We start from the raw sequence: 17,606 nt of genomic DNA, 5'->3' as shown, positions 1-17,606 counted from the left end.
TGGGTGGGCCAACGTGGGGTATATTAGATAGACGTGTGGGCTGAGGGTGTGGTGAAATATGTATTATATAGATGGATGGGCCAACATAGGGGGATGTCATATAGATGGGTGGGCCCAGATACGTATCATTAAGATGTATGGGCTGAGGTATTGGTATACTATATGGACATATGAGCAATGCTGTTGCACTAGTTGTGATCCAAGTCATCAATGACATTCAGGCTCAGTGTCGTATTCTGTATGCCAGACCTAGATCCCATAATATTCCCACACCTTCCAGGCCTATTTCCAGACCCCATATCCAACTCATTCCCAGATCCTCTTCTGCCGTGTGCTCCACACCTCAGCAGGATTAGCTCTGCTATGGATTTACCCCTGAGCTCTGGACCTCCAGATCTTCACTACTAGCCTGATCCATATACCCCAATCCTGTCCACCCTATGCACACTCCATCCAGCAAGACATCAGGACTTTACCTCCTCTTGGATTCCAGACTACATCCACCACCTCACATATCTCAGTCCTGTTTCCTTGGTTATCTCTGTTTCCGTCTTGCTGATTGATCCTTATACTAGTTTCATCTCTGAGTTCATTTACTTATGTTCTGTCTCACTTACTAATGTGTTTCTGCATGCTTGTACATAGCCTTACTCCATTGCTTACTGATCCTCTCAGATATCCTCTAGTATATAACCCCTGTACAACTCCAGTAGAATCCTTAGTCTGAATATCACCTTAGACTTGCCCAATCTTCTTCCGGACTTCAGTCCATCTGAGTTTGTCCTTTTCCATAAGGCCTAAAGATGGATTCCCTAGGCCAGAATTCTGGACCTTTGGATTTATCCCCTATGTCTCTGTCCCAAGTCTAGGGATTGCTTCCCTAGGCTAGAGTCTTGCCTTTCTGGCACTTACCCTCTCTCTGGACTTTGGTCCACTTCCTGTCTCTCCGACTCTACCTAAGGGTAGTCTACCTCTGTTTGCTTCTACATCAGACTTTGTCCAATGTAGCCCCTATTCCTTCCAGACCTCTGGATGTCCTGTCCTCCTGTCCCCCATACTTCCAGACCTCCAGATATCCTACCTTTCCATCCTGTGTCCCATAGAGATATTACCTTGGGGTCTCTCCACTTCCTGTGTAGTGGGAACTCCTCTGGAACTCTCCCGCACTCCTCTGGATGTTTCCCGCACTCCTCCGGAAGTCCTCCCACACTTCACCAGAGTAGCCAGCCTCTGGAAGTCCTTTAGACTTCATCAAACCATCATTGGACTTCATCTGAAATGAAGGGCACATACTTGGGTAAGGGGCACAGCATATGAGCTGAGGCCAAGCCCCTCTGAGTCAGTCTCTCTCTCCCTTGAGCAAACTGGTTCTTAACACTCAGATCCTGTCCATGTTGATCAAAATCAACACAGCCAAGTGCCCTGTCAACTCAGAATACAGTCCATAGATGTAAGGGCCAAGGTATTGGTATACTATTTCCCTATATGAGTGCATATACCTACCATCAACCATGGAAACCCAAAACCCAAAAGCCTGAATACACCATGTCTGACATTCACCAAGTACTGAAACCCAACACCCAAAACCCAAAACTCAAAACTCAAAACTCAAAACTCAAAACTCAAAACTCAAAACTTATACATTTTTATAAGTTTCAAGTTTCAAGTCTTGAATCACTGAGTACTGAGTACTGAGTACCAAAACCCAAGTATCAACACCCAAAACTCAAACATTGAAACTCAAAACTCATGAGTTTCAAGTTTCAAGTTTCAAGTCTTGAATCACTGAGTACCAAGTATCAAGTACTGAAACCTGAGTACCAACATCCAAAGCTTGAAACTTGAAACTCTTCACCAAGTGCCAAGTACCAGATGCTGACACCTGAAGTTTCATGTTGTATACATTTTTGTGAGATTTGATTGTCAACTCTCAAGATTCAAGTCTCAAGTTTTGGGTTTCAGTACTTGGTATTCAGTACCTGGTACTTAGTACTCAGTGATTTGAGTTTTGAGTTTTGAGTTTTGAGTTTTGAGTTTTGAGTTTTGAGTTTTGAGTTTTGATGTTCAAGTTTCAGGTTTTGGTACTCAGTCCTCAAAACTCAGTGATTTGATAAATGGACTGGCAGAGGTGACATCATTGAAAAACTTGTATATACATCTATCACTATGCAATTATGTAGCCATGTCAACCTCCTCAGAAGACACTTCAACCTTCACCTCAACATCCATCTCAACATCCATGTCATTAGAAGAATTGTATTCTGGGACAAGGTTGCTCAGATCACCCAGGTCCACAATTTCACCAGGCATATCTGGATCCTCTGGATGAACAACTTGATTGTACTCAAACAGGAGACCCTCAATGGCAGAGGCATCCTTGAATTTTGGGGGTATGGGCACCATCCCTGCCATTGAGAGATCAATGAGAGGAGGGAGTGCAGATTCAGGGGGTGACATGGATGTGGGGATGGATTGATCAAGCAACAAGGATGTTGCATTGGCAGGAGGGTCAGGAATTGGGAATGAAGGGTGCCAGTTGATGACTTCAGGCACATCAAGTGCTGCAGCAGGGACTGCCAAACTCAAAGACAGAAGTACTACAAGGGAAAATTAAGGTCAGATGATGATGAAAAAAACTTGGGTGACTTTTGAGCTAGTGCAGGTGCAGGTGCCTTGATGGCAGTGTGGGGGTTGTCACAGCAGTGACAACCAGAGTTCTGGACAGGCCACAAGACTGACTGTAAGTTTGGGCCTTGGATTGGGAGGCAGGGGGAGCTTTGGAGGGAGCCTTGGAGGGTGTCCTGGACCTTGTCTTCCAAGTGGTAGAGGAATCACAAATACATTTCGGTGGGGATCCCAGAGTCATGGAGATGCACAACATACATGGATTCCCAGTCCTCTTGTCCAACTGAGTTGTGCAGGGCCAGTCTAGCTTGTTGCAAGCCTGGCATGGGTTGTTCTGTGGGTTGTGTTAGTGTATGGATGCACTTCAGATAAATCAAAGTACTCACCAGTCTGGGAATGAGAATATCACCTGCATTGATAACTGGGGGTACCTGCACTGGGGTTTCAGGAGTTGGCTTGGAGGGCTTGATGACTGCTGGGTGACTGCTGGCAATCACCTGCTACATTGTAAGCATACACCCAAGTCCCAGACACATAAACGTGACTTACTGTGGCAGGGCCAAAGGGTTTTTTCATTGGAACCCTGGGTGATTGAGGCAAATTGGAGAATCAGGGAAGGATGACCTCTGGAATTCCACCTGAAAATGGCTATGAGAAAATGTAAAAGATGAACCAGATGATATACCTGAATAATTGTGTCTTCCTCATCTTCCAACTCCATGATGGGCTTGGACTTCACAATGCGAGATGACTTTGTACACTTGTGAGTCTTCATTGCAGACTTCAGCGGTTGGGAGGAGAGTGCCAAAATCATGGGAGACTTCCTCTTCCTACTCCCTTTTGTCTCAGGCTCCAGGTTGGTAACAATGGACTTACCTTTCCCCTTGTCCCAGTACTTGGTGGTGGTGTTGGTGGAAGGACTTGGAACATTGCTGGCAAGGATAGGTGGGGAGGGAAGGTCAACTGGAATCAAACCTGTGGAAGGATGAGCAGCAACTGGGAGACCAAAGGCATGGTCACCTAAGACCTCCCAGGTGAGAAGCTTGGCACACCAGATGTGCTTCAAAAGATGGGGATTATCATACCCAATGCTGTGCCAGTTGGGCCAGACCTGGGGAGTTATGCTCTGGATGCACATTAGCTCCTTGGAGCACAAAAGCATGATGCCTGGCAGGGGTCCAGCCCCATACTCCTTGACTACATGAGCCTGCCTGGATGTTAGAGAGAAAAAAAGAAACAAAAAGAATGCTACATACCACAAGTGTACTGACCTGTGATGTCAGAGCAAAGTGGCTGGAACCCAGGGGAATTTGCTGGGTGCCGCTGATGATGGCCATGATCTGGGCAGTGGATGCCTTGAGACCAGTCAAAGAGGTGTCAACTGGAGTGGACATGATGATTGAGTTAAGAGATTTAAAGATCTTGAAATCAGGTTGAAATCAGTTATCACAAGGATAAAGTTTCAAAAGAAACAAGACATTTGATGGATGATCTATAAAATTGTTGATTGTTTGTCTTTGTTTGGTCACAGTTCAACTTTTGGCAATTGCCAGTTTTGTGTTGAACTTTGAAGTTTTTTTGATTATCAGTCAACAAGTCAATCAGTTCCCCACACAACATGAGCCCTTAGCCAGCTGTTCAATTTAATGACCCTCCAATGACCAACTACAATTCAATGGATGTGGTTGAGTACTCTGTGTCCTGGGTACCACTAGGCATGTTGTATTTTTATTGTGCCTCATCTATTTACTGGATATCCCTTAGATGATCTATACCTTGGGCTGGATGATGACATAGAATATGATTCTGTGTCATCCAGATCACTGGATGTCTTGGCTGCAATACCTGTATACATTCATTAGGATCAAGGATCACCATGCATGCTCACTAAACCCTTGCAGATCAATCACCTCCAGCTCAAGCTGATCATCCAGGTTTTCCCATCAATCCAGACTTGTACCTTGGGCCTGAGGATGATATCATTGATGTGGATGAGTTGCTGGATTCTGCTGATCCTAAGATTGATGCTCCAGCTGCATCAGAAGTGTCTATGTCATGTGAGTTCATTCATTCCAGAGGATTATAGATACTTAATATATCTCCCAAGTGGATGAAACATCTACCAAACTTGATTCACAATAGCCAGAGCTCACTGACAAAGATTTATGTTCAATGGTCTGGGAGTTCCAACTATTCAGGTCATACAAACACACCAGGTGTGAGTATCTGACACAGTAAATCATTTATCTTTGGGCTAATTTTTCTGCAAGTGCAATCCATTCAAGATTGACTCAGTGATTACAAACACTGTACTGGGGATCTTCCTGATCCTTCCATTCCACTGCTACTCGAGGCTGAGCGACCCTTCCAGATGGCTTGGGCAGAAACTTCCGACAAACTCAGAAGAGCTGATGCAGACCTCCAGAGGTTGCAAAGAGCTCAACGGATGAGCATCGAAATGCTCAAGGTAGTAGATTCTCTGATCAATCATTTTGAAGATCAAATTTAAATGTAAATTACCAAATTTCTGATAGTAGTCAAATCACATGTGGACTTCCAAATTTTCATTAACATACCCACATCATGTAAACAACCAAATTTGCGATGCATTCCTCTTCCATTTCCAATTGAGTTCTGGAGGCTCAGGAGTTCCTGAGTGTTGAACATGGAAGTTTAATTCTTGCTTTGGCTCACTGAGTCCTGAGTGTTGAACACAGAAGTTTAATTCTCACTTTACTGAGGATCACCAAGTCCCAAGTTCAATTCAATGATTGAACTCAGGACTCGGTGATCCTCAGTAAAGTGAGAATTAAACTTCTGTGTTCGGCACTTGGGACTCAGTGAGCCAAAGTGAGAATTAAACTTTCATGTTCAACACTCAGGAACTCCTGAGCCATAGAGATTGAAATTGACATGTACATAAAGGCAGGCAGTGTAGTATAAGTCCATTACTTCTTTCCCCTTGCTCTAGTCACTTGAGGGGTACTGTCTGATGGCTGTTGCATTGACTTACTCTGGGTTGTCCTCACTGATGGCTCAATCACTGCTTTTTTCCCTGCATGTTCTTTGGTGCCAGAGATGTGTGCCCTCCTTCCATTGCAACATCCTCCTCAACATTGCTGGCGACTCCGTCAGTCAACCCAGCCAGGAGGTTGCCCATTTGTGATGTTAGCAGTGCACTAGTTTTCGCTGGCTTGACTGGGCAAGCCTTTGGAATTGCACATGGGACCACTGTCCCTTCATGTGCTATCGAAGGACCTGGCTCTCTTCTGAGTCTCTTTTGTGGTGGTCTACTGTCAGCTGTGTCATCATCAGCATCATCCTCCATGTGATGAGAGCCACTCTTGGGATTACTCCTGGGATCACTCTTGGTGTCGGTTGATGAATTCTGAGGCCTTCAGATCATCTGCTTTCTGACTTGATGAGTCTGATGAGAAGGCAAATTCCCAGATGCAACCAATGCTACCATGTCTCCATCTTTGTTCTTCCATGCTTTGAACAGGAATGTTGGACCTTCACCTTTCTCCTGCTGAGCATGCCAGAAATTGAGTAAGGCCATAGTGTCCCAATTTTGCAACTTGGAAGGCTCCTTCAAGTCCACATCTGCTGGAACATACTTTCTTGCCACAAAGTCATCCTGAATTTGTATGATGGTGCTCCATGGCATGACTGCCTTGTTGCTCCTGGAACAGATCCCTGTGTCCATGCATTCAACAAATTCTTGGGTGTTGTGACGATAGACTCATGATAGTGTGATGTAAGAAATGCCCTCACTATGGCCTTCTTCTCCTTGAGTTTCATTTTGGTGATGTCTGGAAGCAACGGCATCCCATCTTTGTCAGTTTCCAGTTCAAAAGCAGGCTTTCTGATTCTTTTTTGACCTCCCTTCATCTGTTGTCCTCCATCCCATGCCCTGGCACCTATCATCACAACGATCAACAAATTCCTTCTAGTAGCCAGAGTTCAAATGCTCACCAAACTGTTCCTGCATGTACTCCTGCCAAACTGGCTCAATGTCCTCCCAGTCCTTCATCTTCATAAAGCTGTCCCCATCTCCTAATGCCTCATTATCATTGTGCCTGCATGACATCTATTAAGATCAAAGATCTGTGATGGCCAACACAATTCACTTACATCCCAAACAGCACCTCTCCCTGTTCATTCTTCCAAGCCAACATCACAAACACTCTCATCCCACATTGCCTCCACATCTCCTTCAAAAAGTGCTCCATGTATGCAGGTCCCTTCTTATGAGCAACTTGTGCCTGTATCTCAGGAGGAGGAAAGTTGTTGGACCATTCTTTGGCTGTTTCCTTCACCTTCTCCAACTCATCATCGGACAATTCAGCCATGATTCTCTTCACAGCTGCCTGATAATGCTTGAACATACCGGGACCTCCTGGCTTTGCCCCAGACTCATCCTCGATCCTCTTTAGCACCTCTTCCAGGTTTCACTGGTAGATCACCATCCTGGGCATCCATTTCCTCCCATACTTTATCATATCCTTCCTTTCCTTCTTTTTCCTGTTGTTAAACAACCAGGTCTTGTATATCTGAGCATTGATGGAAGAATACAGTGGCTCAAAAAACTGTCCACATGTTTTTGCATTTTTACTATTTACAATATTGTGTGAGAATACATAAAGACCTCAGTGACATGCTAATACCATATTGTAGTGCTGCTTCAGGGCTTTGGATTGAGCACCACATCATGAGAATCAGAGGAGATATGGTGGAGACACAAGGCTTACAAAATCATGACTCATGCAGACAGTTTTTTGAGCACATATTAAAACTATATAAATCATCATTTATGACACCATAACAATCATGCCATCATTAAATAAATTATAAAGTGGTGTCATTATGTCATTTTAAAACCATATCTAACTATACAAACCAAAAATTTTCATATGTCATGGTTATATTCACCATGAAAGCCACCCCCCCTGCTCAAAGGAATAATATCCTCTCTCTTTCCTATTCTGGCCTCTCTGCTTGTCAAATTTCCTCTAGAACTGGAGTATCCAAGTCCACTGTGGCCAAGTTCATCAAAGAAAGTCACACAGACAAGGAAAACTTCTGTGAAGGGTGTCCATCCAAGCTCACCTCTACTGATAGGAGGGCTATTATTCAACATATCACTACAGGAAAGGCTGATAATGCTGTCCAGGTCACCTATTACATCAATTCCACCATCATATTCCCTGTCTCTTCACACACTGTGAGAAACATTCTCAAGACAGCTCATCTCAGGTCAGTAACAAGGAAGAAAAGGCTTTCCTCTCTATCACACATAAACAGAGATGACTAACCTTTGCCTTAGCCCATCAGAATTGGATTACATGGACTGGAAGCATGTTATATGATCATATAAGACCACAATAAATAGGATTGGGTCAGATGGCAAGGTATATATGTGGAAAAAGAAGGGTGCTAGTCCTCTCTGCATATGTGTGATAGAGAGGAGAGCCTTTTCTTCCTTGTTACTGACCTGAGATGAGCTGTCTTGAGAATGTTTCTCACAGTGTGTGAAGAGACAGGGAATATGATGGTGGAATTGATGTAATAGGTGACCTGGACAGCATTATCAGCCTTTCCTGTAGTGATATGTTGAATAATAGCCCTCCTATCAGTAGAGGTGAGCTTGGATGGACACCCTTCACAGAAGTTTTCCTTGTCTGTGTGACTTTCTTTGATGAACTTGGCCACAGTGGACTTGGATACTCCAGTTCTAGAGGAAATTTGACAAGCAGAGAGGCCAGAATAGGAAAGAGAGAGGATATTATTCCTTTGAGCAGGGGGGGTGGCTTTCATGGTGAATATAACCATGACATATGAAAATTTTTGGTTTGTATAGTTAGATATGGTTTTAAAATGACATAATGACACCACTTTATAATTTATTTAATGGTGGCATGATTGTTATGGTGTCATAAATGATGATTTATATAGTTTTAATATGTGCTCAAAAAACTGTCCGCATGAGTCATGATTTTGTAAGCCTTGTGTCTCCACCATATCTCCTCTGATTCTGACGGTGTAGGGCAGCATAAGCTCACAAACCTTCAATGTCAGCAGCACACTCCCCAATGCATGCCTTTCCCTGTTCTTCCCACTGTGCTCACTGCCAGGTAAAAAATTCCAGCACCTTGTGCATCTCTTCCGACCATCACAGTGCCCTCGCATGGCTTTTGCACCACTTGATTTGTACACCTTATAGTATGTTAGTTTGCAAAATAAAGACCATGATGAGTGCTTACCATTGTTGTCACCTTCATTGCCATGATCAACACCATCCATCATCCAAATCCATGATACATGACATCTCCCTTCACCAGTAGCATATGGGTCCACAAGGGGTTTGACATAATTGTTGGCCAGTTCCTGCAACCTGCCCTGCCAACTGGTCTTCTTCATGATTGTAGCTAGGCTCTTGAGTGCCATCCATGCTGACCAATAATGTTTCACACAGGCCATGCACCTTTGGTAGATGTGGGCCAGGGCATTCTGAGCACAAGTATTTGCACCTTGACCATGCACCCATTCCCTTTTGAATGTCAGTAAGGAGCAGTGAATGCATAGACACTGCCAAAGTTCTTCTAGCACATCATGAGCCTGCACATAGCACAATTCCCATTTGTCATCTTGTAGGCGTGGATCACATGGCTTGGTTTTCAGTTGTGAAGGTAACCAGAGGTGTATACATTCAGCATTCTTGTGGCCTTCACATGCAGCTGCCTGGAGCCCCTTCAGTGACAAACTCTGTATTATATGGGTCACCCGACCTACATAATATTCCGTATAAGACGGGCCAGCGGACTATGGGCCAATGTTATGTATATCCTCAATGTTGACAAGTGGGCTGGGAGGGATATTATTTCCGATGGGGATGGGTGGGCCCATCTATGCCAATGTTATAAATATCCTTGACAATGGTGGATGGGCCAGAAGAAATATTATTACCAATGGAGATAGGTGGGCTCATCTGGGCAATATGTAGAGTAGGATAGACATATATTATAGACAGCTGGGCTGAAGAGAGATGTATGGTAGATATTATTATATAGACAGGTGGGCCAACATATTAGTATTATTTTGTAGATGGGTGGGCTGAGGTGGGGGTTATATTAGATAGATGGGTGAGCCAATGTAGGGTATATTAGATAGATGGGTGGGCCAATGGAGGGGGATGTCATATAAATGGGTGGGCTGACGTAGGGTATATTAGATAGATGGGTGGGCCGATGTAGGGTATATTAGATAGACGGGTGGGCCAATGGAGGGGGATGTCATATAAACAGGTGGGCCCAGATACATATCATTTAGACATATTGGCCAAGGTATTGGTATACTATATGGACATATGAGCAATGGTGTTGCACTAGTTTTGATCTGAGTCATCAATGACATTCAGACTCAGATCCTGTCAACATTGATCAAAGTCAACACAGCGAGTACTGAGTCCCAAAACCTGAACATCGAACCCCGAACATCAAAACCCAAAACCCAAAACTTTGAAACACCAACATCAAAACTCAAAACTCAAACATTTTTATGACTGTCAAGTTTCCAGTCTTGAATCACTGAGTCCCAAATACTGAATGCTGACACCTGAAGTTGTGTTGGTACTTGGACTTCAGGACTTGGTGATTCAATACTCAAAAGTCATACCAATATCTGAATTTCAAGTTTCAAGTTTCAAGTTTTGGGGCTTGAATCACTGAGTCCTGAGTCCTGAACATTGAAACACAACACCTGAAACTGGAAAGTCATACCAATATCTGAATTTCGAGTGTCGAATGTCAAGACTCAAATCACCAAGTCCCAAAACCCAAAACCCAAAACCCAAAACCCAAAACCCAAAACCCAAAACTCAAAAGTTGTAAAAATGTATGAGTTTTGAGTTTGAAAATCAAGACTCAAAACTCATACATTTTTACAACTGCTGAGTTTTGAGTGCTGTTGAGTTTTGGGTGTTGGGTTTTGGGTTTCAGGACTTGGTGATTCGAGTCTTGAAACTCAAAACTCAAAACTCAAAATTCAGATATTGGTACAACTGTCAAGTTTCAGGTGTTGGGTTTCAATGTTCAGGTTTCAGGTTTCAGGACTCTGTGATTCAAGTCTTGAAACTTGAAACTCAAAATTCAGATATTGGTATGACTTTCGAGTTTTGGGTGTTGGGTTTCGATGTTTGGGACTCAGGACTCGGTGATTTGAGTCTCAAAACTCAACACCCAAAATTCAGATATTGGTACAACTTTCCAGTTTTGGGTGTCGGGTTTCGAGTTTCAATGTTTGTTTCTAACTTTTGGGTTTCAGTACTCAGTTCTTGAGACTCAGTGATTGAATAAATGGACTGACAGAGGTAACATTCATTGAAAAACTTGTATATATGTCTATCACTATGCAATTATGTAGCCATGTCAACCTCCTCAGAAGACACTTCAACCTTCACCTCAACATCCATGTCATTGGAAGAATCATATTCTGGGACCAGGTTGCCTGGATCACCTGGGTTCACATTTTTGCTGGACATATCTGGAACCTCTGGTTGAACAATCCAGTTGCACTCAAACAGGAGGCCCTCAATGGCAGAGGCATCCTCAAATTTTGGGGGTGTGGTCATCATCTCTCCAATCGAGAGATCAATGAGAGGAGGGAGTGCAGATGCAGATGGTGACATGGACAGGGGATGGATTGATCAAGCAACAAGGATGTTGCATTGGCCAGAGGTTTGGGAAGTGGGAATGTGGGGTGCTGGTCAACAATTTCGCGCTAAGGCCTTCATGGAGGCATTGCAGGGTATCAATCTTACCATCCTGCTCTGCCACATGAGCCCCGAGAATGGCAATGCAAGCTGTGCCATCCCAAATCGCAATTGCCATGGCATGGAGATCCGGCATGGGCAGGTTGAGTGCTGCAGCAGGGACTGCCAGACTGGGTGCTGCAGCAGGGACTGCCGAACTTGATGACAGAAGTGCTACAAGGGAAAATTAAAGTCAGATGGTGATGAAACAAAACTTGGGTGACTTCTGAGCTGGTGCAGGTGCAGGTGCCTTGATGGCAGTGATGGTCTTGCTGCAACCATGCATCTGGGTCTTGGGGGTTGTCATAGCAGTGACACCCAGAGTTCTGGACTTGCCACAAGACTGACTGTGGGTCCAGGCCTTGGATTGGGAGCCAGGGGAGCTTTGGAGGGAGCCTTGGAGGGTGTCCTGGACCTTGTGTTCTGGGTGGTAGAGGACCCATGAATGTGTTTTGGCAGGGTACTAATAATCGTGGGGATGCACTTGACCTTCTTTGTTGTGCAGCAGACACATGACATACACAGATTCCTGGTCCTCTTGTCTAACCAAGTTGCACAGGGCCACTTGAGCTTGGTGCAAACCTAGCATGGGTTGTTCTGTGGATTGTGTTAGTGAATGGACACTTGTCAAATAAATCAAAGTACTCAATGGTCTGGGAATGAGAATATCACTTCCATCAATGACTGGGGGTGCCTCCACCGGGCTTTCGGGAGTTGGCTGGGAGGGCTCAATGACCGCCAGGTGACTGCCAGCAATCACCTGGTACAGTGTGAGCATACACCCAAGTCCTGGACACATAAATGTGACTTACTGTAGCAGGGACAAAGGGCTTTTTGGTTGGAACCCGGGGTGATCTAGGTGAATTGGAGAGCCTGGGAAGGACGACTTCCGGTACTCCACCCAACAATGGCTACAAGAAAATGTGAGCCAAGTCAAAGATGAACCAGACAACATACCTGAATACCCACGTCTTCCTCATCTTCCGAGTCCACTAGGGGCTTGGACATCACCCAGTGAGAGGACTTGGCATGTCCACAGACATCAGGACAGCTGCTATGTCTGATATGCATTGAATTTTATTGAAGGCATCAGTCGGATTGATGGTGAGATCATGGAGACCCTATGGTCGCGTCTGAACCTGATTTCCCCTGCTGCTCGGGGAATGTCATCCCTGCATTGAAAGGAATGTCTTGATTATCAGATGAATGATTCCAATTTCTGCAAGATGATCCACATGAAAAGGACTCTTTGCCATAAATACAAGCAGGCGAAGAATGGCATCGCCAAAAGTGAAAAGGCTTTCAACAGACATGATGAAGCAGTGCCCACAGCTTCAAAGAAAGAATGGTTAGCCAGCAAGAGGATCACTCAGTCCAGCAGAATAAATGATCCTGTGGCGATGGATGTATATGAGATTAATATCAAGAAGGGTAAGTTGACTTTGGCTACATCAAAGTCAGAATTAATTGTTGCACTCAGCACCAAGCAAAAAGGAGATCAAGCTTAGACTGCTGGAGGAGGGTAATGCCTGTAATGCAGCACCTGCTCACAGATCAGTGGCAACATGGATATCAATGTGGTTGGCAATTGAAGAGGCTCAAATTGCATTGGTTGTTGAGCTCCGAAGAATTGGAAGAAGAACTACAGAGACACAGAGATTAGACATCGCCCAGCAATGCGATCATCTCCAAGGCCAGAAAGATGGATTCACTTGGTCTGCTCTTACACATCTGGGAGAGGGATTTGATGCAGATGATGATCCTGATGACTTGAATGTAGACATTCTCGATGATCTTGATGATGACCTGGCAGATTTCACTGACACATCTGATACATGGGCAAACTCCCCCAAGCTCACTGTCATCCCATTGCCATCAAACCTTGGGGTAGATCAAAGCAGATGCTGTATGGCAGAGGATCTGATTCTGCTGGAGATGTTGCTTTGTGAAGGACAGGCCAATGATGCCCTTCACAACCTCCAGATTCACTTGTGCAACAAGGTGATCCTGTTCTGAACAATGGTCAGGCAGGCCAAATCTCAAGCCCTGAAAACTCAAGCTTGGTCCCAGGTGATGTTGGTGCAGCAGGCAGTATCCCTCCATGCCAGTATATATACAAAGACCCAGAAGCAAATGATGCAACTCAAGCTGGGCCAAGACCAGCTTCAGACATACAAACCACTGCTTTGGGAGCTGCTCAAAATCAGCACTGCCATCAGCGATCCAAATGCCCAAGGTCAGCGGAATGAGTCCTGCGCTTGGTTCTGGTCCATCGATGTGGACCTGGGGGGTCCAGATCACTTGTGGAATGAGGAATGTGAGTTCAGGCATGCTTGATGTATCCAGTGCTCAGCTGATGGGACCCATCTGAAGTTTACTGAGTTCATTGGCTTCGGGCAAAGGCCCTATGGGATCAATGGAAGGAAGAAATGACATTGGTCCAATTGGAGATGGATTGGACATGTAACTTTTTCTTGTGGAAAGCAACCCAATGGGGCGACAGGATGTGGGAATCATTGGTGAAACACCTTCCGGGTCATTCATGCTACTCGGGAAGGCAATCCCAAATGTATTCATTACTGGCACAGGATGCCCAGGCAGCATTTCAAGACCTGCAGAGTGGGTTCATAGATGCTCGAGATGAATGAACTTTTTTGCCAATGATATGAAACAGCTACTTCAGCCCAAACATTTGAGTCTTGGAAAATGCCTGGATGAACAAACATCCAAGTTTGAAAAATTTTATCCATCAACTGGTGGCTCATATCTTCACATCCAAACCAACTGGCATTGTGATTGTGATTTCCAGCTTCATACTCCTGCATTAGCCATGCCTGTATTGCAAACTCCTCCTGCATCCCCTTCTGATGCCATGGATTCTGGCAATGAATACCAACCCCTAAGGGCTTGAATGGCTGGGAGGTAAAGGACCTGTGTACATTGCCACATATTGATCCTATGACTGTTACAGTACCCCTATTCTTTTTCTCACCATCACTGCGGATGCCTAATGGCTGTACTATTAATGCTTCCTTTTCACTGTGCTGTTTCCTCATGGTCTCTCTTATCTCTGACCCATACCTTGTTTTCCCATGAACCTTCCATTCTTAGTACTAGTTACCCTTTGCCCAGCTTGGTCTGTGCACAATTCCCTTACATATATAAACTCTAGTTACTGCTTGTATTTCCTCTAACTTAAATCTACTCAGTTCTCTTTCATACTCAAACTCTAGCTCCTTGGGAAGGAGGCTAGCCACTGTCCCATTTGAACTCTAGATCCTGCAGGAGTCTAGATGATCACTCCTGAGGGAGGCATTGACTTGATAAGGCTTAGTCCTTGATTGACCTTGATCCTTGATTCCTTTATTGGAATGATGCTCCATCTGAGTTCATAACAATGATGAAGTGAGTTCTGCATCTGTGTGAGACTGCCTTTCTGTGTGTTGGTAGCATGTTGACCCATCAACTTGGCAATATTGGCCAGATGATGCCTTCAAAAGTATGTCAGCTTGTTTGTGGCCATCAGAGGGCAATTGCTTACTGTTCCTCTTCCAGGTCTATGCCTGAAGCAATAAGCACACTAGGCGAGATTTCTGGGTGCAAAGAGGAGTCTATACCTCACTGAAGCTCCTTGGCCTCCAGCTCCATGAACTTTAGCCTTACTCCTGCTTGCATTCTAGCTAGACAAAATCATTAGTCCAAGGTAACTGTATAATAGCAGAAAATACTAACCCATGGCTTTGGTCTCAAGCAGATTAGAGATTGATGTGTCATTCAGATTATCTTCCCAAGTTTGCATTTCTGCTAACCATGTAGAGCAATGCTCAGGAGTGATGACAGGATCAAATTCCTTAAATGCGAGTGCATGTGCAGCCTTCTCAGCAAGAGCATCCTTCATCTTGTGCAGGAGAGACACATGCAGCCACAATGTCAATGGCTGCATTGCGCATCCGAGCAGCAATCTCCCAATATCAGACGGAGGCTGCCAACACTGAGGAGCCTTCCACTGCTCAGATCATTCCACCCTAGCCCATCCACATGACAGAACCCCAGCATAAACATGAACGGAATCCCTCATATACCATGCCCAAGCAATGCGATCCCCTTCCACTGCATGAACCCCATGTCTCATGATCCTTCTGGAAAACACAATCATGCAACCCAGATCGTACCTGAACTCCAGCTGAAGGCTTGGCATGCTCATCCAAGCATTGGAATAATTCCCCATGGTAGTGAGAATGTTGAAGCATTCTGGAATAGATAGATGGTCTCGATGATTGGGGGTTTCCCGATTAGAAATGACGGACAGGCTGTTAAACATGGATGCCCAGTACTGGAGAGTCTCTGACATCTTTGGCAGTTCCTTGCTTTCTGCCTTTTCTCCAAGGCTTGCAAAGGCTCACAAACCTGCCCAGTACTGCTCAGGATGCATCACCCTGAGTGCTGCTGTTGCAATGGCTGCTGGCCTCTCAATGGCTTTGAGGATCTTCTTGGAGGATGCCCCCTTCAATGATGCAGATACCTCTGGATCCAACTGATTCTAGGGGATTCATGAGTTTGAGCAAGCTGTCATATCCCACAATCTGGACCCACATTCCATCATATTCCCACGCCTTCTGAGCCTACATCCAGACCCCACATCATATCCAGCTCATTCCAAGATCCCCTTCCGCTGTGCTCCACACCTCAGCAGGATCGACTACGCTCCGGATTTACCCCTGAGCTCCGGACCATTGGATCCTCACTGCTAGCCTGATCCGTACAACCCTATCCTGTCCACCCTATGTGCACTTCATCCAGCAAGACATCCAGACTTCACCTTGTCTCAGATTCTGGACTATATCCACCTTCTCATATTCCAGTCCTGTATCAACCTTGTCCTCCAGATCCCCAGATCTCCGGACCTCCAGATATTAACTCCAGACCTATTTCCACCCTCTGTCCAATATCCTGCGCCTATCCCCATTTAGGCATTCTCTGCCTTCTGGCTTTCGGTTACCTCTTGTTCCGTCTTGCTTACTGATCCTTGTATGAGTCCTCATTTACTTATGTTCTGACTTACTTACTAATGTGTTTCCACATGCTTGTACATAGCCTTGATCCTTTCCTTACTGATCCCCTCAGATATTGTTCAGTATATAATCCCTGTAGATACTCCTGTAGTTCCTTAGTTTGAATATCAACTTAGACTTGCCCAATCCTTTCTTGGACTTTGGTCCACCTAAGTCTGTCCTACCCATCAGGCCTAGGGATTGATTCCCTAGGCCAGAGCTCCGCCTTTCTGGCACTTTCCCTCTTTCTGGACTTAGGTCCAATCCCTGTCTCTCCAACTCTACCTTAGGGTAGTCTACCTCTGTTTGCTTCTACATCGGATGAAGTCCGATGTAGCCCCTATTTCTTCCAGACCTCCGGACCTCCTGTCCCTCGTACCTCCAGGCATCCTGTCCTTTGGACATTCCGCCCTCTGTACCTTTGGACATTCTGTCCTCCTAACCCTCAGACATCCTATCCTCCTGTCCTTCGTACCTCCAGACATCCTGTCCTTCTGTCCTCCATCATCCTGCCCTCCTGTCCTCCTGTCCTCCTGTCCTCTGGACCTTTGGACCTCCTATCCTTCCATCCTGTTTCCTGTAGAAGTATTACCTTGCAGTGGGAACTCTCCTGAGCACTTCCTGTATTCCTCTGGAACTCTCCTGCACTCCTCTGGAAGTCCTCTAGTGCTCTCCAGCAGAGTAGCCAGCCTCTGGAAGTCCTCCAGACTTTGTTAGACCATTATTGGACCTCATATGAAATGAAGGGCACATACTCGGGTAAGGGGCACAATTCCGTTCATGTTTATGCTGGGGTTCTGTCATGTGGATGGGCTAGGGTGGAATGATCTGAGCAGTGGAAGGCTCCTCAGTGTTGGCAGCCTCCGTCTGATATTGGGAGATTGCTGCTCGGATGCGCAATGCAGCCATTGACATTGTGGCTGCATGTGTCTCTCCTGCACAAGATGAAGGATGCTCTTGCTGAGAAGGCTGCACATGCACTCGCATTTAAGGAATTTGATCCTGTCATCACTCCTGAGCATTGCTCTACATGGTTAGCAGAAATGCAAACTTGGGAAGATAATCTGAATGACACATCAATCTCTAATCTGCTTGAGACCAAAGCCATGGGTTAGTATTTT

General features: G+C 45.2%; 4 protein-coding genes across 4 annotated transcripts; all 4 read right to left on the bottom strand.

Annotated features, from left to right (window-relative positions):
- Positions 1–2,172: 2,172 nt before the first annotated feature.
- On the bottom strand, positions 2,173–4,019 carry BJ212DRAFT_1301469 (uncharacterized protein; the record flags this gene model as incomplete). The annotated part of the gene is made up of 8 exons (XM_041333132.1): positions 2,173–2,597; positions 2,740–2,801; positions 2,884–2,987; positions 3,012–3,122; positions 3,175–3,208; positions 3,250–3,263; positions 3,311–3,832; positions 3,897–4,019. 8 exons carry the CDS (start codon positions 4,017–4,019, stop codon positions 2,173–2,175), a joined length of 1,395 nt encoding a protein of 464 aa, XP_041190601.1.
- Positions 4,020–5,665: 1,646 nt separating this feature from the next.
- BJ212DRAFT_1301468 (uncharacterized protein) lies at positions 5,666–7,013 on the bottom strand (the record flags this gene model as incomplete). The annotated part of the gene is made up of 5 exons (XM_041333131.1): positions 5,666–5,833; positions 6,092–6,241; positions 6,400–6,545; positions 6,601–6,704; positions 6,760–7,013. 5 exons carry the CDS (start codon positions 7,011–7,013, stop codon positions 5,666–5,668), a joined length of 822 nt encoding a protein of 273 aa, XP_041190600.1.
- Positions 7,014–11,038: 4,025 nt separating this feature from the next.
- BJ212DRAFT_1483090 (uncharacterized protein) lies at positions 11,039–12,442 on the bottom strand (the record flags this gene model as incomplete). Its single annotated transcript, XM_041340554.1, has 8 exons — positions 11,039–11,259; positions 11,444–11,608; positions 11,645–11,726; positions 11,783–11,897; positions 11,956–12,031; positions 12,080–12,194; positions 12,247–12,345; positions 12,392–12,442. 8 exons carry the CDS (start codon positions 12,440–12,442, stop codon positions 11,039–11,041), a joined length of 924 nt encoding a protein of 307 aa, XP_041190599.1.
- Positions 12,443–14,823: 2,381 nt separating this feature from the next.
- On the bottom strand, positions 14,824–15,332 carry BJ212DRAFT_1301466 (uncharacterized protein; the record flags this gene model as incomplete). The annotated part of the gene is made up of 4 exons (XM_041333130.1): positions 14,824–14,925; positions 14,976–14,997; positions 15,057–15,114; positions 15,167–15,332. 4 exons carry the CDS (start codon positions 15,330–15,332, stop codon positions 14,824–14,826), a joined length of 348 nt encoding a protein of 115 aa, XP_041190598.1.
- Between the last annotated feature and the right edge of the window lie 2,274 nt (positions 15,333–17,606).

This window comes from Suillus subaureus, assembly GCF_016647635.1.
Source record: "Suillus subaureus strain MN1 chromosome Unknown BJ212scaffold_26, whole genome shotgun sequence".
Taxonomy (NCBI): domain Eukaryota; kingdom Fungi; phylum Basidiomycota; class Agaricomycetes; order Boletales; family Suillaceae; genus Suillus; species Suillus subaureus.
This window is presented reverse-complemented; position numbering and strand designations above follow the sequence as displayed.